The 25,815-nt window shown below is 43.2% G+C and overlaps 1 protein-coding gene across 3 annotated transcripts in view; it reads left to right on the top strand.

The window, feature by feature from the left end:
* Positions 1-17,244: 17,244 nt before the first annotated feature.
* WDR26 (WD repeat domain 26) overlaps positions 17,245-25,815 on the top strand; it is a 30,395-nt gene continuing 21,824 nt past the window's right edge. For 2 of the 3 annotated variants that reach the window (XM_086631753.1, XM_086631751.1), the window contains exons 1-3: positions 17,245-17,603; positions 19,236-19,335; positions 19,475-19,531. In XM_086631753.1, the coding sequence (XP_086487879.1) occupies positions 17,245-17,603; positions 19,236-19,335; positions 19,475-19,531 (516 nt within the window). Of the gene's footprint in view, positions 17,604-19,235; positions 19,336-19,474; positions 19,583-25,815 lie in introns of all 3 variants that reach the window. The other variant, XM_086631752.1, reaches the window with a different exon arrangement.

Here is a 25,815-nt window from a genome sequence, read left to right as displayed (position 1 = left end):
TCTTCTGAGCCAGTTTCTCACCAACACGAATTAAAAGCCATACTGCATAGTGATAAAGTAACTGTGTTTTATCAGAGTTGTAACCTCAGCCTCACAAGATATGAAAAAGCTTTGTACAAGTAAATATAAAAAATATATATATTTGTTAAACATGGTAAAACATAAAATAAATGGATTAAAGTCTTACAACTCCTAAAATAGCTCATTTTTACACCTTACTGATGAAAAGAGTACTACTCTTAAAAGTACACATTTACTGTGTAAACCTCAGTATTTTGTGTAGCCTTTAAGTTCACTGCAGTCATTCTGTACCATATTTTTATGTTTTTTTAAATGACCACTGGGTGTCAGAGTTATCAACAGTAAACTCTATGCTGGAGAACTTTCCCAGGTTTGTTTCAAAATAGGTTCATATTATCAGAGATAATACCAATTCCTATACTATATTGCTACTCTCATTACAAGACAAGGAAATGTTTTCCTCAATTAAAAAAAAAAAAAAATCAACCAGTGTTAATACAAACTCTGCACTTCTAGAAACTATAGAAAAATTGTGATTTGTCTTTCAAATTTAGTCTACAGGTAAGATTCTGTCATACTGAACATTTGTGAAGAATTGTCACTGCGAGCATGGAATGAGGCAATTCTAGACTTCATGGACTCGAGTAATTTCCATAGGCTTTCTCTTTCCTTTCTTCTTGTTGTGGACACCTGGGAGAGGACATAGTGGACAGCCAAAGTGTGCCAGGACAAGCAGGTTGGTGCTCCTAAAGCGCCTGAGGCCACCACGATGTCTGGAGGATGCTTGGGAAGCCTCTGCAGTGTATGTGCTAAGGAATACTGGTCTGGACCAGGTGCTGAGATCAGCCAGGGCTTCATATTTGAGATCATCCTGGATAAGAGTTTTGGGGATTTTTGTCAGGACCTGTAAGATGTGAAGAAGGAAAAAGGAAGGTATTTCCTGGCATATATTGGAGTTCAACATTTGAGAGCTGAATGAAGGTGTGTGGGCCTAATTCTGACTGTGTCCTCACCAGCTGTAGCTGCTGCCACATTTTAAGTTTTCTCATTCTCTACTTTTCCTTACCCATCTCTGACTTCAGAAATGGAGAGAACCAAAAATGGAAGCAGAGAACTAACATAATCCCTGAAAACCAGGCTCTACAGAAGTACCTACGGTTCCTGGCCACAGCTCAGGTGACGAGTGAGAGATACAGGCTGAGACATGGGCAGGTGAGACAGAAATGCCAAACAGGCATTGTCATAAGAGATGCGTAACACATGGCAGGCATCAGCCTCTCTCTTATGTGCTATGTTTAGGGCCCTAGATCGCCTTAAGCAAATCGTCCTGCCCTGCCCAGCATTTTCCAACTCCTCCACCTCAGACACTTGCCGCCTGATTGGCTAAAATAACCATCTCAGCCAGAATTGCATTTCTTTTTGTTATTTTTACCTTTAAGCTATTTTCATCCAAGTCCAGATGTACACAAGAAGGCACACTCAGCAGAACGTAAGCATTATCTAATACACAAAAGATGGATGCAAAGAGGAAGAGAATTAAGCTGTTCTTCATGTCCAGTATGGCACGATAAGAAGTAATGGGTGTAAACTGCAGGTGGGAGGTTTAGATTAGACATTAGAAATGGCTTTATAACAGTAGGTATCGTTAAGGACTTGAATAGATTGCCTGAGGAGGCTGAGAAGGACTTCAAAAACAGGTTAGACAAGCATTCATCAGGAATCATATTGGTATACACGTTTGCAGACTGGAGCAAGGAACGGATTGTTTGAAGTCCCTTCTAGTTCTGTTTTCCTGTGATTTTACGATTCATGGATGTCTAATGGTCTGTCTTCTGCTAAGGATCAATCTTAAACAAATCCCACAATCTTAAAACACTGCCAGTAAAAAAAAAAAAATTGATGTTATTCCAATTCCCTCTCTCCTTACTGAAAAAGCCCTCCTGCTCTTCAACACATTCAACTGCAAAGCTGAATACAGCCAGTAAAATACTGAGAGCTCTATATTAGCAGCACCGATAACACTGTGGCAATCATACAGCAAGCGATCTGAAATCTGTATTTCTTTTGACTAAGTTCTCACCCCTTATACCCTTCTCTCCTCCTCCCCATCCCAACACAATACCTAATTTTCTAAATTACTGGAGCTATTATGCACACTTTCATTAACATAGCAGGTGCAGTTATTTAGACCATTAATGTACTAGCAGTAGCGTACGTTGGGAGTGACCCCACTGCAAATTAACAGTTCAGACACAAGAGGGGAATGGTGCTTTAAAATACAGCTGGAAATCTTCCACTGTACCCAAACAGGACTTGGTCCAGGGTCCTTGTCTGAAAGCTGCTCCCTTAACACAAGTCTCTTGAGTTGGAGGAGAAAAGCGTTACAGATTAATTCTGGTTTGTGGAGAAAAGAGGCTCTTTTCTTCCAGCTGAAGTTAAAAGCTGCCAGCAAGCATCAGCAACCTATTTGGAAATTTTGGACTGACTCCTCATGTGATTTGACCATGGACTTTTTCTCCCCTTGCTATTGTATTGTTTCTATGAAGTCAGTTACCAAAAGCTTTTTTGATTCAAATTGATTCTTTCTGTCCTTTTCTTTCACACTACTTTGCCACTATATGTCTTTCCTTTTGTATTCCCATTGCTTCTTAGTAATAACTTCCTTTCCAATAGCTTGAAAGACTAATGCCAACGCTAAGAAAAAAACAACAGTGGAATCTCCCCTATTCAAACTGTTCTGTTTATATTACCTTCCCATTTCGTCTCCTCTTTCTAAACTGTAAGCTTACTGGGCCTGGATAGACATTCATTTTATGCTTGTACTAAATATCAACAAAAATAGGGTTCACTTTGCCTGGGTCTATAGGGATTACTGGTCCACGGATGTTAAAAATACTGTGCTTATGTATTGTAAGTAATGCAATGTTGGGTTGTGGTTACTACTACATACCTTTCTAAGGAAATAGAAAAAATAACCTCCCGGAATTCTTCATGAAATATTACCAAAAAATACGAAAAACAGGAGATGCAAAAAAAAAAAACCAGTATGATGCATCATATTAAAAATGCTCCTGTGCTGCTTACAACCCCACATGTCAAACCACACTCACCATTACTGAATACAGTACTGGCCACGGAGCGGGGACCCACAGCGTTTGTTTGGTATTTGCATCACCTGTGCTACATATTCTGAATGACTTTGGTTTAGCTACCCGACTTATTATTCACATAAAACTATAGTTAAATGTAGGATATGACTGCACAGCACAGCACTCCTACCAAACTAACTCCAAAACAAGATGCTGTATAGGTGTGTCATCAGGGTGCTCCACCCCGGCTAATTAGCACAGCAAGCAGCTGGGAAGGCAGGCTAAGGTGGGAGACCTGTGGCTTCCACAGCTCCAGCCCATAGTCCAGTGTCCCTGCGGGAACTGAAATGAGGAATAGGCCAAGTGTTAGACCCAACTCACTTCAAAGACTAAGAAATAGCCTTTTGATGTCTATGTAGAATATATGGATGTAAAGACAAGACCTACTCCTCTTTTAACTGAGGGACCTCTTTAAGTGAGATTCCAGTCCAGCTAGACACAGCAGTCCTTCTTGTTCAAGCCGCCTAAATTGCTCTTCTTCTGCAGAGCTACAAGGATGGCAATGCGATCAGAAGTTACAATAAGTTGGGTCTTATGTTGTTGAGGATTAATTATGTCATTCAATAAATGCTAATCTGTTTCAATGGACCCTATTGTGACCTCACACCAATAAGAATTACAAAAAAGCTGCACAGAGGCCAGTAGAATTACACAGGTGTAAGCCAGTCTTAAACCAACGTAAATCTAATTTAAATAAACAAATAATAGGCCCAATATATCATCTATCTGAACTTACTAAAATAAAAATCTATACCAAATAATATTTGGAGTAATCACCACAGGTCATATCCAGTGAACCTCATTCTGATTTTACTTATTCTTCTTCACATAAAATTTCTGCAATGTAAAGAAAGAAGGATTAAGCCAAACAATTCCATGAAATCATTAGCTTCCCACCACAAACACAAATAAGACACGCGTAAGAATAAAAAGCCAGTTTGGCAAGATACCATAATGCCAAGTCAGGTCAGTCAAGTTATAATAATTTCTAATTAACACTCTTCCAAGTTTCAGTGCTATTTATTTGCATGTCAGTGTCACTCAGAACAATGCAATATTCTTTCCTGCCTATGAAAACCACTAAAAAACGAAAGAAAAACTCACAGCCTGATCTGTACAAGCAGAAAACCAACATAGAGACAAATAAAAATGATGGTTGAACTTGGCAACCCTTGATGAAAACGTCTTTAAAAATTAGAAGACTGATACATGTTCACTGATCAAGAAAAGCATAAATCAGCAGAGGCTGAATACCACTGAAGACATGAATTCTACATCTTGTTTTGAGTTCATTTATCCAAGCAGCAAAACTTCCCCCATCTCAGAGGCTTTGTATTACCTTGCCCCTGAAAATGCTTCCTTTTGAAACACGGAGTAGTGCTGTTACCTAAGGATTACAAACGCCCAACATAAAATTCAGCAGGTTGAGCCTGCTAGAAGGCTTCATTAAAAAATTAAATATTTTAATTATGTTTGGAAATTGCCTGATAGTGCAATAACTATGCAATATTATTCAAGAAGACTTGTTTGAAAAGCAAAGTCATGGAAGCAGTTCTGTTGACAATCTGGATATGCCTCAATTTACTGTATTCAGAATATCTGTAGTTGAAAAAAATTAGACCAAATATCCATAGGGTTCATTATATGCATTAAATTTTTTACAATTTAAATTAATGTTTACAGGTATACATGTTATGTAGGTAAAATGATAAAATCCATTAAAGATGTTGAAAGGTATAGCTAAAATTTTCATTCCTATGACAAACTTTCAAACATATCTAAAGTATCATTGTCTTATTTTTCACATAATAGTGCGCATTTATTTTGTTAACATTAATTAATATTTTAACAATATTGATCAAAAATGTTAATATGTAATCAATGATAAATTAAGTAGTAGAGTAATATATTAGTTTTGTGTAGAAGACGGACTAAGGATGTTTTCATATTAAATATCTCATAAGACTTGAGTGAAGTCATAATGTGTTGATATCGGACATTTTAAAGTACCTGCATGGTCAAGCTTTTTTAACAATGAAGTAGATAATCTTAAATTTCTTCTCAATGTTGAAATAATGTTACCAAACAAGAAGGCATCACAAGTATCCATTAGAGGGTAAGTGACCTTATAAAATTTAAAAATTAATATGAAAAAAGAATGGGTTTAGGGAACAAAAGGGCATATTTTAGAGTTTTGTTGAGAAAGCTTTATTTCCAAGAAGAGGTAGCTGATACCTGTAACTTTTCATGTTTCTACAAAGGAAAAGAGATTGTGGAAACACTGAGAAACTGCTGACAGTTTTGTATACTCAGAGTGCTTACTGCATTTAATCAGTAAAGGTTATTAAGCTTTCACGTTGTTTTTGCTCCTGTACAAATAGAGTAATAGTTCTATGAGAAGTTTAATAATTTGCATATTTCCAAAGCTACAAAACTAATTGAGCAGCAGTGACCACCCATTACTATCTAATGGACTGCATATATTAGACTCTAGCTAGCGCCAACAGCCACAAGACACACACCCTGAAGAACTAAAAGGACGGTGAGCTCTGGGAGAAGCTTCCAAGTAAGAGGTAGTAGGTCTAGATCCTCAGAGATCCCTAAAGGTCATCCTAGGATCTTACATGAGAATCTCCTTAGAGACCTGCTGCTTCTTCAAGTGATCTGTCAAAAGTGGCCTCAGCATCCCTCCCTGGCTAGTAAACTCTCGTGGATGAAACCATTATGAACTTGAAGACAGATGATGACAGATCACCAAGAAGTGATGTGACAGTATGGCTCCACCTTGGCTTGTGAGCTGCATGCAAATCATGAGCCACAGGTTGACCTTGCAGTAATATGGGAGTAGGTGTTCAACCGTCATAACTTGCTGTGACTGTCAATGGCCTACTGGCATCTTTCACCCATGATGACACTGTTTGCATTTTCAAATCTACCACTAAAGTGGTAGAATTTAGGCCAGAATTTACCTCTTTCAACTGTACGCACCTAGAAGTTAGTGACGTAGTCTAATGGAGTTGGGCTAGGCTTCCCCTAATGTCAATGGAGAAAGACACCAGAAAGCGATTCATCCTGTCCTCAGATAAGTATCTGGAATGAATCACCTTTGTAGGTGCCTTCAGCTCTCCAGAGGAAGCTTAGAAAAATAGCTTGGGCTAGATGCTTAACTTACAGAGGTATAAAGTCAGGCTAGATGAATATCATGAACTATATTTTTTAAAAACAAAGTTCTATCAAGGTTTTCCTGCTAATACTATTGTTACAAGAGTAACAGCAAAGCAGATTTATCAAGCTACCTACTTTGCATTTGTGTCCATGCTCCTGGCAAAATGGAATTCGTCCTGTTCAGCTGTGTCTTTGGCACTACATGTCTTTGGTACCGGACTTCTAACAACACAAAGGGATTCTTTTAGCTTCAGGGACAGGAGCCTCTGGTTTTAAGAGAGAAAGCCTGAGCTCATTTCAGAAAGCCCTGTGAGGTTTTGAGTGTCCATGGTGTGAGATACACTTAGCTACTTCAAGAAGACAGATTTTTTATAATTCATAATACCAGGTTCCAACTGTGAAAATGTGGCAAATAGTACTACCCACAGAAGGATGTCCACGCATGCACTGAAATATTTAAAAGACCAAGCCTTTGATTCTATTTTTAAAAAACTTCCCTTTCCTCCTTCCAGCTCGAACTACTTCCCACCATGCCTCCCAGCTCCGAGTGTATCTAGTAGGACATGGTCCTCTCTCAGATGTGGCATTCTGAAGAAGTGCTACTAAATAGGAGATATTTACAAAGAAAATGGTAGTATTTATAGAAAACTAGGAACTAATTCGTAAATTCTGCAGACATAATTGAGTATATTGTACCATCTTGTCCTGATGGATAAAAATAGGAATGACAATATACAGGGTGCCCTTCTCATTAGTCAAACTGGTAATGAGTAATGCATCCAGATGAATGTCAGTAAAGCCTACCTACCACGCTATGCCTCAGAAACCCTCTCGGCACTCTTCTTTAAGAGAGAAGCCACAAAAGCATAAAGGTTTAATCTGCATGTATTTGAAATGATTATATTATTTTGAGGTAAAATTCAAATAAGGTATACTAGTCACCCCAAACAGGTGCCAGTAAAAACTAACTCCACCTACATTCCACAGATTTTACCCTCTTCAAAAGAAAAAAGTATTTTAGAAAATTTTGGGAACATTAAGTTTTCTATTTGAGAAATCAGGTTGGTTTAGCACCAAAGACTCAAACATATTAGTCAAAGACAAAAAAATCCACACACTATGAGATACTAGGAGACTTTGGAAAAGGATCTGAATAAACTCTTCTGGAAACCACAATGTAACATTTAAAGGTCATCAGATCACATGGGTTTAACACCTTACTGCTTGCTGTTAGCTACAGAAAGAACTTCTGTGTCGCACTACTGTCCCAAGAGCTGGAGTAGTCGCCCTTCAATGCTGTGTAATACTCTGCTTCCCCCTCCTGCATCTCAGGCCAGTACAGGCCTGGAACAACACTCTTTTTCAAGCATGCAGAAGTATTTTTGTGCTGGGTTACTGGGGGTGTCTCGTGTTCTTTATTACAGTAGCTATTTGAAACTTTCCAAGGTCTTAAGTGTGAGGAGTAGTGCCAGAGCTGATGCACTGCAAAATAGTGACAATCGAGATGAAGTGGTGAAGATTTTTTACCATGTAACTGTACAGAGCCACATGAAGGAACCTTTTCTCTAATTTTGTGGCTTTTTATTTCTGATGTAAATACTATGCACCTACAAGTATGAAGAAGCTTGTGCAGAAAGTTGGATTTTAAGCAAAGATACAATTGCAACAAAAACTAGTGATTTCCCTTAAAATAAGGTGCACTTAAATCATAGAATCATAGAATGATTTGGGCTGGAAGGGACCTTAAAGATCATCTAGTTCCAATCCCCCTGGCCACGGGCAGGGACACCTTCCCCTAGATCAGGTTGCTCAAAGCCTCATCCAGCCTGGTCTTGAACACGTCCAGGGATGGGGCATCTGCAGCTTCTCTGGGCAACCTGTTCCAGTGCCTCACCACCCTCAGAGTGAAAAATTTCTTCCTTCTATCTAATCAAAATCTACCCTCTTTGAGTTTAAACCCATTGCCCCTTGTCCTAACAATAAACGCCTTTGTAAAAAATTCCTCTCCAGCTTTCTTGTAGGCCTCCTTTAGGTACTGGAAGGCTGCTAGAAGGTCTCCCCAGAGCCTTCTCTTCTCCAGGCTGAACAGCCCCGGCTGTCTCAGCCTGTCTTCATAGGAGAGGTACTCCAGCCCTTGGATCATTTTCATGGCCCTCCTCTGGACCCACTCCAACAGGCCCATGTCCTTCTTATGTTGGGGACTCCAGAGCTGAAGGCAGTACTGCAGGTAGGGTCTCATGAGATCAGAGTAGAGGGGCAGAATCACTTCCCTTGACCTGCTGGCCACACTTCTTTGGATGCAGCCCAGGCTATGGTTGGCTTTCTGGGCTACCAGCACACATTGCCCGCTCATGTTGAGCTTTTCATCAACACCCCCAAGTCCTCCTCCTCCAGGCTGCTCTCAATCCATTGTCTGCCCAGCCTGTATTTGTGCTTGGGATTGCCCCGACCCATATGCAGGACCTTGTGTTTGCCCTTGTTGAACTTCATGAGGTTTGCATGTAATGCAAACAGTAGTGCGAGGACTTTCTTGTGACACTAACCTTTAATCTCCCATCCAAAGCAAGTAAGGAGGGTCTGGTGGTTCACTTGTTTTTGTAAATATGGACTTGGGAAAACCATATATTCCTGATTAAAAAGGGGAAAAAAAATATTACTAAGTAATCCCAGGGCTCCCAGGAGCTATTCACAAGCTTAATGTTAAGATACAATCTGCTGGTGATTACGTAACAATTTCCCCTCTCTGCCCATTCCAGCATGCATATGAGATTCTACAGCGTACATGCCTGGTCTTGAATGTTTAGTTCCAGGTGTAAGAGCTCATTGCAATACAACCCTCTAGAGAAAACAGAAAAAGCGGAGAGAAAGGACTAGTGTACATGTCATTCTGGGAGAGGCACGGTCTAATTCAACGGCTAGGCAATAGAAAGTGGTGTGTTACCCCAGTCAGGGTTAGGCTCTAGGAGCTATGTAGGAGTTGGCAGACACAATTAACAAGCCTGAAATAACAATTGCCTTGAGAGCCAGTAAGAAGTAAAAGGCAAGGGAGCGGCCCTCCAGTAGGAAAAGTAAAATAACTGCAACAATAGAAGGATAAATCTAATCTCACACAAAAACATTGATAACCCATCTAAGCCTCGGACACAAAATCAAGACACTAATATTAAGGAACACAGACTACAGGAGACACTCTAAACAACAGGCTTGGAAAGCCCCATGGGACAAAATCAGTGCTACGTTTTTCCATGGAATACCTGCCAGCTCCTGCTGCATACAATGGTCAGAAGGGGATTTAGTAAGTGTTAGAGTGAGCATTTATGCCTATCAAGATGTGGAGAGGAAAAAAAGTCTAAGCATGCTGTTATTCTGACCATTGCGAGTGTGGAAACACCTCTTTGAAGCACAGACCTGGTGGCCTACCATGTTTCCAAATCCTGGCAACATGTAACTTCCCAATATGTCTCAAAATAGCTCATATACCACAGTATACACAGGCAGATTTTGCAGGCTGAGTCTAGGATAGTCCCAGACAGATAAATCATGCATGCAAAGCAAGTCTGACATGTCAGATTCACAGCATATGCAATATTGTCTTGCTGTACACACTCAGTGAAGTTGCACAGTAAGTACAAGTCTGGCATCAGACTTTTCACACATGCGTGTTTTATCTGCCCATACAGAGAAGTCTGACTTCTCCCAGTGTATGGCATCCTGAACATCCAGAAAAACACCTATGGCAACAGAAATAGAGGGAAAGCCATGCCATGTATGATCTTCCTATAAGAAATTGTACTGACCGTATAATAATTTGACACACCCCGTATCAAACAGGATGTTCCATACTACATAGAATCATAGAATCATAGAACGGTTAGGGCTGGAAGGGACCTTCAAAGGTCATCTAGTCCAACCCCCCTGCAAGGAACAGGGATATCTCCAACTAGATCAGGTTGCTCAGGGCCTCGTCCAACCTGGCCTTGAACATCTCCAGGGATGGAGCATCCACCACCTCTCTGGGCAACCTGTTCCAGTGTTCTACAACTCTCATGGTAAAAAATTTTTTCCTAATATCCAATCTGAATCTACCTCCCTCTATTTTAAAACCATTACCCCTTGTCCTATCACAACAGGCCCTCCTGAACAGCCTCTCCCCATCTTTCCTGTAGGCCCCCTTGAGGTACTGGAAGACCGCTATAAGGTCACCCCGGAGCCTCCTCTTCTCCAGGCTGAACAGCCCCAACTCTTTCAGCCTGTCCTCATAGGAAAGGTGCTCCAGCCCTCTTATCATCTTCGTGGCCCTCCTCTGGACCCTCTCCAACTGGTCCATGTCCTTCTTATGTTGGGGGCTCCAGAACTGGACGCAGTACTCCAGGTGAGGTCTCACGAGGGCAGAGTAGAGGGGAAGAATCACCTCTCTCGACCTGCTGGCCACGCTCCTCTTGATGCAGCCCAGGATGCGGTTGGTCTTCTGGGCCACAAGATCACATTGCCAGCTCATATTGAGCTTCTCGTCCACCAGTACTCCCAAGTCCTTCTCCTCAGGGCTGCTCTCGATCCATTCACCACCCAGTCTGTAATTGTGCCTGGGATTGCCACGACCCAGATGTAGGACCTTGCATTTGGCCTGGTTGAACTTCATGAGGTTGACACAGGCCCACCTCTCCAGCCTGTTGAGGTCCCTCTGGATGGCATCCCTCCCTTCCAGAGTGTTGACAGCACCACACAGCTTGGTATCATCGGCGAACTTGCTGAGGGTGCAATATGGGATCCTCAGCGCTTTCTGATACTTATTTTTGTTACCATTCCATGCTGTGATTGCTCAGGAGAGTGCAGAGGTCAACAGCAGTGTATGTCCACAACTTTGGTGGTCAGAAGACACAGTGCGATTACCTAATATTTAATTAAGTTACAACAATAGCACTAATGTCCACATCCCTGCGACATGAGCTCATCTACAAAGCAACACGATGTCTTTATTGAAGTTTTGGGACATAGTATCAGTAACCCCTGAGACATAACAATTATTGAATAACCAATATTGTTCCTCCCATACCATTCTTCTAGGAAGCATATTTAGAATCACAGTAAAATTAAAGTTGGGTGAGATCCTTTGCAGGTCACTGGTTCAACTTCCTGCTCCAAACAGGGCTATCTTCAAAGCTAAACTAGGTTGCTTAAAGCCTTGTCTAGTCTAGTTGCATCTCCATGGATAGAAAGTCTACAGCCACTCTGGGCATGTGTTCCAGTACTTGAATACTCTCACTTTCTTATACACAGTTGGAATTTCTCTGGGTACAACTTCTCACTTTTGTCTCTTGTCCTGTTGGAGCGCATCTCGGAGAGAAGCCTTGTGCCACCTTCTCTGTAATTCCCCCAAAAGCTGAACACTCTAATTAGATCATGGTGTGGTGAAACCCACTTCCTCAGCTTCTCCTTGTAGATCATGCACTCCAGCCCCTACCACCTTAGCCTCTGCTGAACTTGCTCTAGGCTGTTGATGAAGGACCTAAAACTGGACAGTGGACATTCAATGTGACCTCACCAGTGCTGCACAGAGAGCACATACCTGCTGGGTATATTGGCAATGCACTCCTGTAGGTGTTGAACTCTCATGATGAACTTCTTTTGTCCACCAGGGTGGCCAGGTCCTTTTCTGCTGAGCTACTCCCAAGCCAGTTGGCTCTCAGCCTGTAGAATTGTATGAGGATAGTCTGTCCCACGTGCAGGATTTTGCACTTGTCTCTGTCGACCATCACAAGATTCTCACAGGCCCATTCCTGCAGCTTGCCAAGGCTACTCTGAATGGCAGCTGTGGCCTCCAATATGTCAACTGATCTCCCCAGCCTGGCAAGGAGATCAGGTGAAAACTTGCTGAGGGTGCATTCTGTCCCATCACTTGAGTCACTGATGAACATATCAAACCAGACTTGCTCCAGTATCAATCCCTGATCCCTCCTAACTGGGCACCAGTCAGACTTCAAACCAATGAGGCACTACCCTGAGGTACAGCCAGTTTTTCACAGACATAGTCTGCCTGCCCCATCCGCATCTCCCTGATTATAAGGTAACTGAGGGAAACCCTATCAAAAGCCCTAATAAAGTCAAGCTTAAACAGCAACCTCTGCTTTCCCCTTGCTCACTAAGTCAGAAGTCAGTGAAGTTGGGTCATAACTGAACTTAAAGGCGTAACATTTGCCTTTTTTCCTTCATCGGCAGTTCTAAACACCACAGCCTTTCAAATGTCATAGGGAGTGAGCACACAATACCACTGGCCAGCTCCCTCGATGCTCAGCCTAGCTGGTCCAGCGGACTTGTATATGGCCAGTTTGATTCAATGGACTTCGACTTAATCTACTGTGGGTAGTTCTCCTCTCCGCACAAACTCTGCTACTAGTCATGGAAGCTTGGGAGATGCAGCTTTTTTCCCAGTAAAGGCCAAGGCGAAGGAGGCCTTGAGTATCTCAGCCTTTTCCTTGACCTTTATCACTAGGGGAATCACCGAATTCTGCAACAGGCTCACATTTTCCCTTGTCTTCCTTCTGCTGCTGATGTACCTGTAGAAGCCCTTTCTGTTGCCCTTCACATTCTCTTTCAGTTGCCACTCCAGCCAAGCTTTGGCTTTCCAGATTCTGCTCCTTTACCCCAATACCGACCATCCTCTTCATGAAGTGATGGAACTGCAGCCCAGTGTAGTTTGCTTACAAATCCTCTATCTGCTGAATACTTCCTAGAAATGCTATTTAAGGAAGGTGGCTGTTTTTCATCCATATCTCATCTTTTGAAAGTTGAAAGCATATGCATGTGCCTGTTCAAGCATTCATTTAGCTGGTACTGCAGACAATGCCATTGCTCTAAATTATTCTTTCTTCCTTTGTTCTTTGTTGTTAGTTGGTTTGTTTCCAGTAAGCTCAAATTCAGTGCAGAAGAAAAGGAAAAGTATACACACATACACCTGATACGAAGAAATCAAACGATCCATTACCTTCACCATGCAGATTTGAGTGCTAATCCATCTCTCCAGGATTTTATCTAATATTTTGTAGTATTTCAGTTCTGCCTAAGCACTTTCACATGGTTATCATAAAAAAACCCAGCCCCTTAATGAGACAATTCCTTCCTATTATTCAGATCTGGACTTCCTGCCCCATCCTCCTCTAAAGCAAAAAGAAAAAAAACCAAACAAACGAGAGAAATTACTCAAAGTTGTCTTAGCTTACAGTCATTCTGTAAATGACAAATTCAAGGTGTTTTTTTCTTTTTTAACTTCCCAGATCTAGAAAAGGGAGGTGTTTCTTGCTTTTCAAGCACTTGTTTATAGTCTAGAATGTCCCAAGACAGTTTTCTTATACATAAAGACAACACTTGGTCATTTCATTGGTTGTTTCGGGTATGGAGTGATTGGTTTCTTCAGTCTTCCAAACTTTCACAATAACTAAGAAATGTTTCTGAAACATTTTCTATTAAAGATATGGCTCTATACAATAGGAAGTTGTTTGAATTACAATATAGTCAGAATTGTACATATTCTGCATAGTTATGTGTTAGCTCTGTACTTCAGTAACATGGTTGATATTATGTCAATTTTAAAGTTGCTAAAATTTGTCTTTAAAATTCCTCTTCTGGGTGTTTATAATTTTGTCAATTTTATTGCTGAACTGTTGCATTTATTCTCTACTTTTGGGAAACTTTGAAGGCATCTGAACATGATGAATGCATACTTCTGTTATTATAATAAAGTCCTCTGTTACAAGTGAGATGTGGTTTGTATTTAACAGACGATTCGTCCAATTGCTCAAAAAGCTACACACTTGGATTGTCATTAAATCTGCTCTTTCTCATAAGGGTGTGGAATAGAATTAGGATCCAAATCAGGGCTCAGCTGGTGAAAGACTGCCAAAGCACACTGCCACTGCCCCTTTCCTGATTCTCCTTTTCCTCGCTGCAGGAAAGTCTGTTAGCCACAGGCCTGTCACATCCCAGCTCCCCCCTTCTGGAGACTGGGAAAAGCCTAGGTGAAGGAAAAGCCTCTCCTATCACCAGGAAAACCATAGGTGACAAAGGAGGAAAGGAGCAGGAACTGCTCCAAGAACTTTCCATGTGTGGGCTAGGATCTGGCTGAGGCATGCTCTTCACACCTGAGACTCTGAATCATGCCCCTTCTATACCTTCACATCAGCTGGGATCCTGAGAAACTTTCCGATGTCACATCCCAGCTCCCCCTGGCACATCAGCCGGGGCCTGTGCCAGCTCAGCAATACCGAGCTTCTTCCTCCAGCTCTTTGTGTTTCTGCTGGGACATTTCCTCCTCCAAGGAGCGAAATGAGGTAGGAGTGGGAAGGACTTTCACTGCAATTAATGCAGCAAGATGTACCACTTAAAGCTGATCTTTTCGATTCTTTTCAGCTCCAAACACTACTCCTACTCCAAGAATATTTCATTGAAATGAATGCAGCATACCACGACGCTGTGAGACCCTTTTCTATCGCAGATGGAAATACAGAGCCACTTACCCATGTGATATCATCCAGCTACAGGAAAGATATTCTGCATTTCTTTCACCACGGATGGACTCTTCACAGAGTCATCAAGACAAGAGCTCGTGCATGGGACCAGCAGGCTACATGCAGGTACTCAAAGCAGTGACCAACTTGGGAAGGGCAGGCCCTCCAGGCAGTGGGAGGGGAGGGCAGCACGGCAGGGCAAGCAGCTGGAGGGACAGTGGCACAAACGGGTATGGTGGGAAGGGGTTTCTACCCCCATCCCCGGACACTGAGGCACAGGGCAGGAAAGAATGATAGGCAACTTTACCTTCATGAAAACCCAGTCTTGCTCACTTTCAGGTGCCTTCACAGGCTTTACGCTGCTTTCTGTACCGTTCCTGTCATCTTTACCCAAATCCTCGAATTCTAGGTTCAGTGATGGCACCCGGGGAGGGGGAAGACTGAGGAAGAAGAGCTCGAGAATGATGAAAAATCAGTGATGGAGATGAGAGGAGATAGGGCACCAGTGAAGCAGCTAAAACACAAGCAACACGTTCTCCAGCAATGGCTGGTGAACTAAGGAACACAAAATCAACACACTCCTCTCTCTGGAAGACCAGTGTTGAATTTAACCCTACACTGAATTTAACACTTGGGCGGCGTGCAGTGACAATGCTCTTTCTAACCTCTCCCATTGTTGTAAGGGTGGTTCAGCTGGTATCAGTCAAACACCTTCCAAGGCCTCTAAACAGAGCCAAGGTATGGGATCTGCTTCAATTGGCTGGACCTCCATGCAGTCTCTGGTTTCATTCCTTTAGGGGATTTTATCTCTTCACAGACTTCTCCTCTGGTCTTGGGCCCATCGCTTCCCTCAGTCAGACTTCTCCAAAGCTGCACTTGAAAGAAAGCGCTATTGTCCAAACTTATCATTTTACCAACATTTATCATCAATGTCGGTAACATTCAGTGCTCCTAAAACCTCAACTTCTGAAGGTGAAGATGACGAGATGTTAATCTCAGCTTTCAGTCAGAAAAAAAAGTTTTGTTATCCCCCTTTGGGTTTTGGAGAAAAGCTTGAGAATATAAAAAAAGAAAATTCCAGGCTCTAAACCAAATAACACACAACGTATTCAATACGTTATTTTTAAAGACTAAGATGTCCCTCGTCTCATGACTTTTGGCCAGAGACTTGGCTGAGGATTTGAGCTTCCCCTCCATCGCACAGGAGGGGTGGGAAGGGAGACACCTCAGAGCAGAGACTGGGACCCCTAAAACGCCCAGTGTCTTCAAACAACCTGCCCCCACAAATGTGCCCCAGCTCCCAACACTCCTGGAAGATCTACGGCAAAACTGCTGTTTTCTCCCCTCTTCCGTGCCGATGCATGCCACGACTACAGAAGACCAGCCGTGGGTGTGAACCCTTCCAGTAACCAACCCGGGCAATGACAGCATGCGACTTCGCCGAGCATTTCTCCTTTTTTTTTTATTAAAAAAAACCCCAGATTGCTGCAGGAAGTTGCCATCACCCCCCTCCGCCTGGTCACCTCCGTCGCCTTACGGGGCGGCCTGTCCCACCGAGACGTGTCCGGGCGGCGGGCGCTCGCCGCATGTCACACGTGCCCACCGTCGCACGTCTCTGCCGCGGAGCTCTGGCCCCGGGACTGACGGGCACGGGCACGGGCACGGGCACCGGCCCCCGGGATCGCCCCCGGGATGCCCCCCAGGCAGGACGCCTACAGCCCCGACAGCCATCGGTGGACCCCGGCCCCGGAGGCCGGGCGGGAGCGACGCGGGGCGCCGGCGCTGATCCCGGGGCCTGCCCCGCCGCCGCCCCCCGGCACCTATAGGGCCCATACCCCACCCCCAGCCCCAGGCGGCGGAAGTGTGTGTAGGGGGCAGTATAGGAATTTCCTGTGACGTCCCGGCCCGGACTCCATTAGGCTGCAGCTGGGCTGAGAGGAGACAAACCCAGCGGGCAGCGAGCGGAGCGGGCCGGGCGCCTGGGGCTGCCGGGCGGGGGCTCAGGGCAGCGGCGGCCGCCATCGCCAGAGGGAGCCCCGAGCGGGCGGCGGCGCTGCCTCCGGGACCCCCGGGGGGCACAGGGCCCCGCTCCGCCTCCCCTCACCCCCGCCGCCTCCCCCTCCTCGCCCCCCCGGCTTCCCACCACGGCCGCTCTCGGCGAGGAAACTCTGGCCTCCGCTTCCTCCTCCTCCGACTCGGACACCGGCGGAGCCTCCCCGCCCCCGCGGAAGAAAGCCCGGGCCTCCCCGGCGGCGGCGGTGGAGGGAGCAGGAGAGCCCGGGGCTTCCGCGGGCAGAGCAGGCCTCACCTCGTCCCAGTCCCCCTCGCTCCCCGCCGGGCTCGCCCCCGCCGCCGCCCCGCTCAGAGGCAGCAGCAGCGGCAGCAGCAGCGGCGGCGTCGGTAGCGCCATGCAGGCCAACGGGGCAGGAGGGGGTCAGCAGCAGCAGCAGCCGCCGCAGGGGCCGGCGGGCCCGGAGCTGGGCTGCCTGAGCGCCCAGAACGGCGAGGCCTCGGCGGGCACGGCCCCCGGTGACCAGCTGGCCCACGCCAACGGGCTGCTGCCCTCGGCCAACAGCGGCGGCGGCAGCCCCGGCGGCCTCAGTGTCAACAACGGGGTGCCCGCCGCCGGGGGCCCCGGCCCGGCCGCCGCGGAGCTGGGGGGCGGCGGCGGCGGCGGCAGCGCCCTGAAGAAGAAGAAGCGGCTCTCGCAGTCCGACGAGGACGTGATCCGGCTGATCGGGCAGCACCTCCACGGCCTGGGCCTCAAGTAAGTGGCCGCGGCCGCGGAGGCGAGGAGGCCGCGGTCGGCAAGGGGGAGCGCAGCCCGAGCGGGGGGGGGACGGACGACACACGACGACTCCTTCCCTTCCCTTCCCTTCCCTCCCCGAGCCGGCCGGAGCGCCCTGACCGAAGGGCCTCCGTGGGGCCCGGGGACGGCCCCGCACAGGCGCCCCGCTGTCCTCCTCTCCGTCGGCGGGGAGGGGGCGACAGGGTCCGGCGCGGGGTCGAAGGAGACCGATGGCCTCCGCAGAGGATGGGCAGCCCGAGGTGGGGAGCCGGGGCGGGGGGAGACGAAGAGACCTCTGGAGGAAGGGTTGGTGGCGAAACCTGCCCTGTCGCAGCCTGGTAGTCCCCAGCGAGGAGAGAGCGGTGCCGGGGTGAGAGGCAGAGCAGTGGGGGCAGGCCGGCTCCCGAAAAAAAAATGGAGCCGGAGATGTGTTTTCCAAGCCTGTGCCGGGCAGCTCGGTGTCTGCGAAGGGACAGGCCGGGAGCTGCCTTTGCCAGGGATGGCAATATGGAAGTCGAGTTGCACACCGATAAGGGTAGATCAATACGAATGTGTTAGTGGGGGAGAAGTTACCTGGTAAACATCATGGAGCCCGCAGCTGGGCGGGGGAGGGGGGCGGGCGGGGGCAGCTTTTTGCAGATGAGCTCCAAGATTTGGCTTGTCAGCTCGGAGGAAGCGAGCACAATCTAAACTGCCGCTTAAATAGGCTGTTTGGTTTCGCTGTGAAAACCTTCGTCCCTGTAAGTGGTGAAGGCCTCTGCAGATTTGTGCTGGACACATGTTTTTAATAACAGTCTTATCTGTAGACTAGGGACGAGTATGTTGGCTCGTTCTTAATGTCAGAATAGTGAAAATAATTTTCCAGTGGAGTAGGGGAAGTCTTAAGACTGTAATCACAACACTCACTTTGTGAGTAAAGCTAAAGCCAGCACATCATAGTTTTGGAAGTCCTGTAAGGTCTTAATGTAGCTGCCAGAAAAGGAGTCTTCAAAACACTGTGGAATGGGTCAATTATAAAGAACTTAGCACATAAAATAAATTGTCTCTGACACAAGAGGCAAGTTTACAGCAGCAGACAACTCGTGACTGTTCATAGACGACACCACAGTAAATAAGCTATTTTTAGTGTAAAAGGGGGAGGGCTACAGGTTCATGAGTTTGTTTATTTTATTTTAAGGAGCCAGTCTTTTAATATGTGATGAAGAAGAAAAAGTCCTGTTGCAGATGTAGTGGCTCTCTGCGTTCTTTTGTGGGGTGGGAGGGAGAGGGCAGGGGATAGTAGCCAGTAGCTAACAGCTTTTTAGTCTTTATCTTCCTTCATGAAGTTTATCTTCTGTGCAGGGATGGCTGTTTGTGGTAGCTGGTAAGTCACATACTTTATGGTACTTCAGCGAAGCTTTCGAGCTCATTGACAACTTGCTTTAGATACAGGTAGCTGTTTACATGTCTCAAGCAACTGAGATAGTCTTTTTGGACAAGCATCTGAATCTGGTCATAGTATTCTTGCTTTGTTAAAGTTACTTTTAAATATAGCTAACTGTTATCATAGCAGGTGGTATATTTGCGAGGGTAAAACTGGTCGGGTTTTTTTACACTGTATCTCTCCTGCAGCCAGACTGTTGATCTTCTCATGCAAGAGTCAGGATGTCGTTTAGAACATCCTTCTGCTACCAAATTCCGCAATCATGTCATGGAAGGAGAATGGGATAAGGTAACGTAGGGCTTATAGGACTGTATTAACCACTGTTTAAATTTATAGTATCTGTGAGAGAATTAAAAATCCACCCTCCTCATATACTTTTTTGTTTGTTTGTTTTTGTTTTTTTTTTTTCTTATGCTGATTTCTGCAGGCTGAGAACGACCTGAATGAACTTAAGGCCTTAGTGCATTCTCCGCATGCAATTGTGGTAAGAGGCACACTTGAACTCTTTCAGAGCTGTATAGTTGGACTGATTGTAGTGGGGTAATCTTTCACTGTGAAGTTGGTTGTCCATAGTTCTTGTTTTCTTTTTTTGTTTACTTTAAGAGGCTTGCATGCTATCTCAAATGTTATACTAATCTGAACTTTTAAAATCTCTTTTTAGAATGTGAGATAGGAAGCCCAAAAGTATTGAGGATAATATTTGGTGTACTGAATGTTTAAACGTTGTTAAACATACTTAGCTGATATATAAATCCTGTAACAGTTCTAAAATAGGTCAGTTTCTGTAGAAACTGCCTATGTTGAATACTAATTTCAAACTTAAAATACTTTTCACAATCTCTATGTTTGTGGGAGTTAGGCTTTCTTGAGGGGAGGGAAGAGAAGTTTAGAAATGGAATACAGGAATACTGATGTGGAGTTGGCATTGTAATAGCACATAACAAGAATGTAGAGGCTGCTATAGACCGTGAACAATACTGTTGCTTTTCCAGATGGCTTCTAAAGAGCAAATGCATTTGTATTGCTGTTTGGGATTTTATTTAGAGCTTTTTCTCTTTGGCTGGCTTTTTTTTAAAGACGAACCTAGAAATAAAGGTTGGTAGATCCTGTGACTTGACAATTACAATATGTGTTGTTACGATTTCAGTTACTTTGAGGAAAGTGTTTCTTGGTTTGATTTTTCTATCTTGAGATGAAAATCATTACTTGGCTCTTCAAACGGCTTGTTATGTTGTGTTTAAACATTTATTTTGATTAAATGAAGTTAGAACAACTACGGTCACTTAGGAAGAAAACAGTAGCAAGGCTTTTTGAAGTGTCTCTGACTGTAAACAATGAAGAATCAGCTGATGGCTGCTTAGCTCCACTTCTAGCTGATTCATTTGTTGTCAAGACAATTTCCTGTCTGGTGGGGGAGGGAGAGAAAGAGAGAACAGGAAGTGAAGTAGGAAAAACAGATGTTTAACAAAACATCAGAGGATACTTGAGAGAAGTTTACATTCTGTTGTATTAACTTGGTCAAAGCTTAGCACCTCTTAATTAGACTAGTAGTTCACTTTCTCTTTTCTCAAATACTTGATATATGTAAGATTTACTGTTCAAATAGTTTAAAATAATGCATGCAGTTTTCAGTAGCTTGTGGATACTGAAAGTATGAAACCACCGTATGGGAACAGGAATGGTCATTTGAAGCAGATTTTTCTCATGCTTCTAACTTCTGAAGTTATCAAGTTTCTCTGTAGTATTAAAGTGTGTTGCGTGTCTGGGAGTCAAGAGGTTTAATTGAGTATCAACATTGTACCTTTTGGAGAACTTAATTTGAGGAAAAGGGGATGTTTTCCTTCTGTTGTTTTGAAGGGCTCTGAAAGCATACTGTTCTTTAATGTAGGTGTCTAAATGCTTGAATAAAACTTGGTGCAACAAAAATACTTGGCTTAGACTGAACTTTACCTGAACGAAATATTAACTATTTTGTTTCTAAAGTTGTTCTGTTTATATGAAACTTCATATAATTTGAAACAAAAAACAGTATTAAGTGTCTTACACGTGTGTGTTAGTAAGACAATACTGGTTTGCAAGGATAAGTTGAGCTCGTTCCTGCTCCATCACTGTGCACTGTCTCCACCTCCCTCCCTGTCTAGCTTTTTTGTACATAGTTGAGATTGAGTGGGTATTAGTATAGTCAGCACCCAGAAAACGAGTGAAAGATCTTTACAGGTAAGGAGGGATGCTTTATGCTCTGTAGGTAATCCTGACTGCAACAAAGTCAGACCTAATGAAGGTGATAAATGTCTTGATTAGGAAAAGTCCAAACAAGATGCTGCTGCAGGTAACTCTTTAAAACCAGAAAATTAGATTTTTGGGTTTCTTGACTTGTGACTCATACTGTATGACAAGGTGTTTGAAAAATGTTGTGCATACAAGAAGAATGGGTACCTAAAAGTTTAGATGACACAAAGTATTTAACAAAGTAGGGGATGCGTATGTTTGGTGGCTTGGTCTTGGTTTTTAGTGGTTGGTTGGTTGTTTTCCTTAAAGTTAATATGACCTGGACAAAATAACCAGGATCTATAGCTGCTTTTGACATGTCTGATCAATGAAGAGATTGTATGTATTCTGAAAATTCTCCTCCTGTTTCAATTGCCTTATTTCTGCAAAGTGCTCTAAGTTCTATAGGTGAAATCACTAAATGTGAAATGGCTGGTCTCAATTTGTAAGCCTTTGATGCTGTGTGTTGATATGTTGGGGGAGGGGAAGGGAGGAAGGACAGTCTGCTATTTCTATTTGTGTGAACACAACTGAGTGCTATATAGTCTGTGATTAGTCATGTTTACTTTTCCAGCATATAAGATACAGCTGTCTTGAGACAAACTGTAGGAAAACTTTACAGAAAATATCAGCTTCAAGTCAGCCTGAGGTTTTGCTTACTTTAGGACTACTCAGACATATTATGGCATCTGTCTTGGGTAACTAATTGAACCTAGGAAGAAATCTGGAGATTATTCTTCTATAGTCATCTAGAATATACTTTCAAATTGTCCTCTTTAAGTAAATTAAAATAAAAAGTAAATTGAACTTTGGCCCGGTTCTGGAGGTATACAGCCCGCAGCAGGCAATACAACAAAAACCCATGATTTATACCTTGTCGTTTGAGCAAAGTGCTCCACCTGCCTGTATGGTGTCTCTCTTGCTACCAGCATTAAGGGCAGTTCCCTACTGGAATGAATTCATCTTTAAATGATAGGATTTGGTATGGTTAAATTCTATAGGCCAGAATATTTTCTACCCTTTACATATCAAATCTTACATTCAAGTTTTGGATGTTTTTTATCAGTGTTTTACAAGACTATCAAAGTAATAAAGACTACAAAGTAATGAAAATTGGGGTCTTAGTTCTGCAGGCTATAAGCAGATAGCTGCTGTGTTTCTTGAAACATCAGCTGATAATTTCAGCATGTCTTCGTTTCAAAGAAGAGTTGTTTCAGCGGTGTTTACTTATTTATTTTGAACTCTTAGTATAGTGATAAAACTGCTGTGGAGCTTGTTAAGATGTGCAGGCTAAAAGTAACACCCAAATCTAATCCCAAAATTAGATTATTGTGCATTATTATGAAGATTTGCTACTGTAACCAGTGATCAAAATGGCCCAATTTCGTGACTGTGGTAGGATGCTTGTCCTATTATTTTCACACTTGTGTTGCTGAGGCTTTCGCCTTCGGTTACTTAGTGCTGGGGACTCATGGCACGTAAAAACTTGGAGAACTTGGGATTCTGCAAGGGGCTTTCCTACTAACAATTAGGTTACTGAAGGAGTAAAGTACTAAATATTCATGTTAGTAATGGAAGGCCATAGTTTGAAGGAAGCAAAAAAACCATGTAAATCTGTTAACTCTGTCTTAGTTTTGCCCCAGGGTGATCAGAGGTTAAACATTGTTGGTTTTAGAAGCTATCATTTAAGTGTAATGCACTTTATCCTCATCCTCTCTATAGAGTTGAAAGATAGGATGAGGTAGTAATAACCGAACAAAACCAGCCAGATTGCAGTGCTGAAACTGTTGTATTGGACTCTTCCATGGGTCCTACGGGGTGAAGGATCTTTGGTATAAGCTAAGGAATAGTGGTGTCTAGATTTAGATTGTTCAACAGTTAAGAGTGTAATGATGAATTTCCATTGCAAACACTGAGATAACAGCAAATCCTGGGAACTTCTATTACATTGTACATGGTGTAATTTGGATTATGATAATGATTTCCCCTCTTTGGAAGGGATACTATGCAGCTAAAGAATATGGCAAATGAGCTGTTCTTGTGGGTGCATAGTGTCAGGTTAGTTTTATACTCATTCTGTTCTACTTAAATGGTGGAGTTTGCTTTTACCTTACAGTTGCCAATATTATAACTTCTCTTTTTTTCTAGAAGAGACGATGTACTCAAAATGGTCTTGTCTACCATGAGAAGGTGGTACTGGAAGTGATTAGGAATACTATAGGGGATATAAGTAGTTGAGAGAAAACGAAGACAAAATTCAGTTGTTCATCGAAATCTGTTTGTCAGCAAAGTCAATAGTTGCACAAAAGTAAGTGGCAGGAGGCTGTGAGTGTCCTGATACGTGAAAAATGACTTGAAATACAATGTCACTGGAGTGTGACTTTTGCCTTAAGGAGGCTGCGTTCGCGCCATTGTTTGTGTGTGCTGTAGGGCAAGTTTTGGAGCAGTTATCAAAATAGCTTAGAAAATCAATTTAATTTCCCTATCAACACTTTACTGTAGTCCCTGCCTTTTGCTATAGATAAGCAGTTTTAAATTGCAATTTACCTTTTATTCTAATTCTCCATTATGTTAACAGTAGACTCCTGCATGAAGTGTACAGTACTGTGTTGTTCTGGAGGTTTTTATACTCCTAATATGCCAAAGTCACACATAGCACTGATGACTTTTTTTTTTGAAATTATACTTTCTAACCCAAAACTCAAGTTATGTGTCTTTAGATAACTTGGCAACAACATTCTGCATGGTAACATTCCTGTAATGCTTCTGTGGAATTGTTAGGACTGGTGTTACAAAAACTGTTTTTTCCTTAGGGTTTTCAGATCTTTTTACTTTTTCCCCTAACAAAAGGAAATTAACATGTCAAGTCCTAAAGAAGTCCCTAAGAGTAGGGAGGGAGAAAGAGTAATTAGATACAGATATAGTTATTAAATTTATATCATCTTTCCCTTAAATGTGATAAATATTGTATGCAGCGAATAGAGAAGAAAGAGTTGGAGGGATTATAGTTTTTATTACAAACTGGAAGGATCAGACTATTTACTATATTTACCATGAGAGTTGTAGAACACTGGAACAGGTTGCCCAGAGAGGTGGTGGATGCTCCATCCCTGGAGACGTTCAAGGCCCGGTTGGATGAGGCCCTGAACAACCTGATCTAGTTGGAGATATCCCTGTTCCTTGCAGGGGGGTTAGACTAGATGGCCTTTGAAGGTCCCTTCCAGCCCTAACGATTCTATGATTCTTTTTTTTTTTTTTTTTAATCTGATGGTGATCATCAGTGTGAGGTGACCAAGAGGAGTGAAATATGGTATATGACTACTACCTGAGTACCTCCATGCATCCATGTGAGCACACGCATAGCTGGGAGAGGAAGCTCTTATCCCTCCTGCTGCTAAGTATATAAGCAAACAGCGTGAGGTCTGCTGGCTCCAACCAGCATGGAACCAACCACTGAGGCTGTAAATAATTGGGATATCTTTCTTTTGGTTGTCTACATGTCAGAACACCAAAAAATGTTCTCTCACCTGGAAAAACTGTACAGTGATGCTCTAACAATTCGAAATAAACTAAAGAACTGGATAGGGAATGTAGTAGGGGTTTACCTGTCATGTACAGGACAGTAGAGTACCACAGACATCTTTGACCGTAAATCACCTCTACTGTGTAATGTTTTACGTTTCACAAAGCTGTGTGGTAAGTTAATAGCACTGTATGTGGAAACTTTATTCTTTTGAAGCACTGAACATCTCTGGAAAGTGAAACTGCTTGATATTTTAACTTTGGATTTTACATATAGTAAGCCTTAAACTTTCATGTAAGCTTTAGTAGGACAGGAGCATCTTAAACTTCTCGATTATTCCTCTACTTAAGGAGGCTAGCAGTGTGTTTGAAACTAAGTAAACATTGACCAAATATGAGCATGAAAATAGTGAGGTGCCTGAGGTCTGACAAGGCAGAGGAAGCTGGTGATTGAACTGGTGGTGTGTTTGTTAGAAAAGCAAATGTAATTTGCTGCACTTAATCTTCATTTGGTTTCTCACTGGTATGTCTTAAGAATGTATGCTTTCCTCTTTAACCTGGTGAGTCTTGTGGACCAGAAATGTCTTTTCTCTCTGATAGCTGCTAGCAGTAAAGAAGATGTGCAAACACAGGCTAGTTGGTTTCATCCAAAACCAACCAAACTGTGTCTCTAATAAATTGGTATTAGAAATTCAGGTTTTTGAGTATAGTAAGTGAATACCTTAATTTCTTTTCTTTATCTGCCAGACATTTGTTGTTAGAATAGCAGGCTTGATTTTCTTTTTTAAGAGAAAACAACCAAAAGCTGTGCAAGATGAAAGGAACACTGTGAAATAGCAGTGATTACTGCTGAGGATTGAAGTGATTCCTAAATATAGGAAACTGTTTTTTTCTATAATCCTGAAAATGATACTATGCCCAAGGAAAACAACTTAACATGGAACTACAAACCAAAACCTCAGGCAGTGTCAATTTGTT

The sequence above is a fragment of the Tauraco erythrolophus genome, chromosome 2, assembly GCF_009769465.1.
Source record: "Tauraco erythrolophus isolate bTauEry1 chromosome 2, bTauEry1.pri, whole genome shotgun sequence".
Lineage (NCBI taxonomy): Eukaryota > Metazoa > Chordata > Aves > Musophagiformes > Musophagidae > Tauraco > Tauraco erythrolophus.
This window is presented reverse-complemented; position numbering and strand designations above follow the sequence as displayed.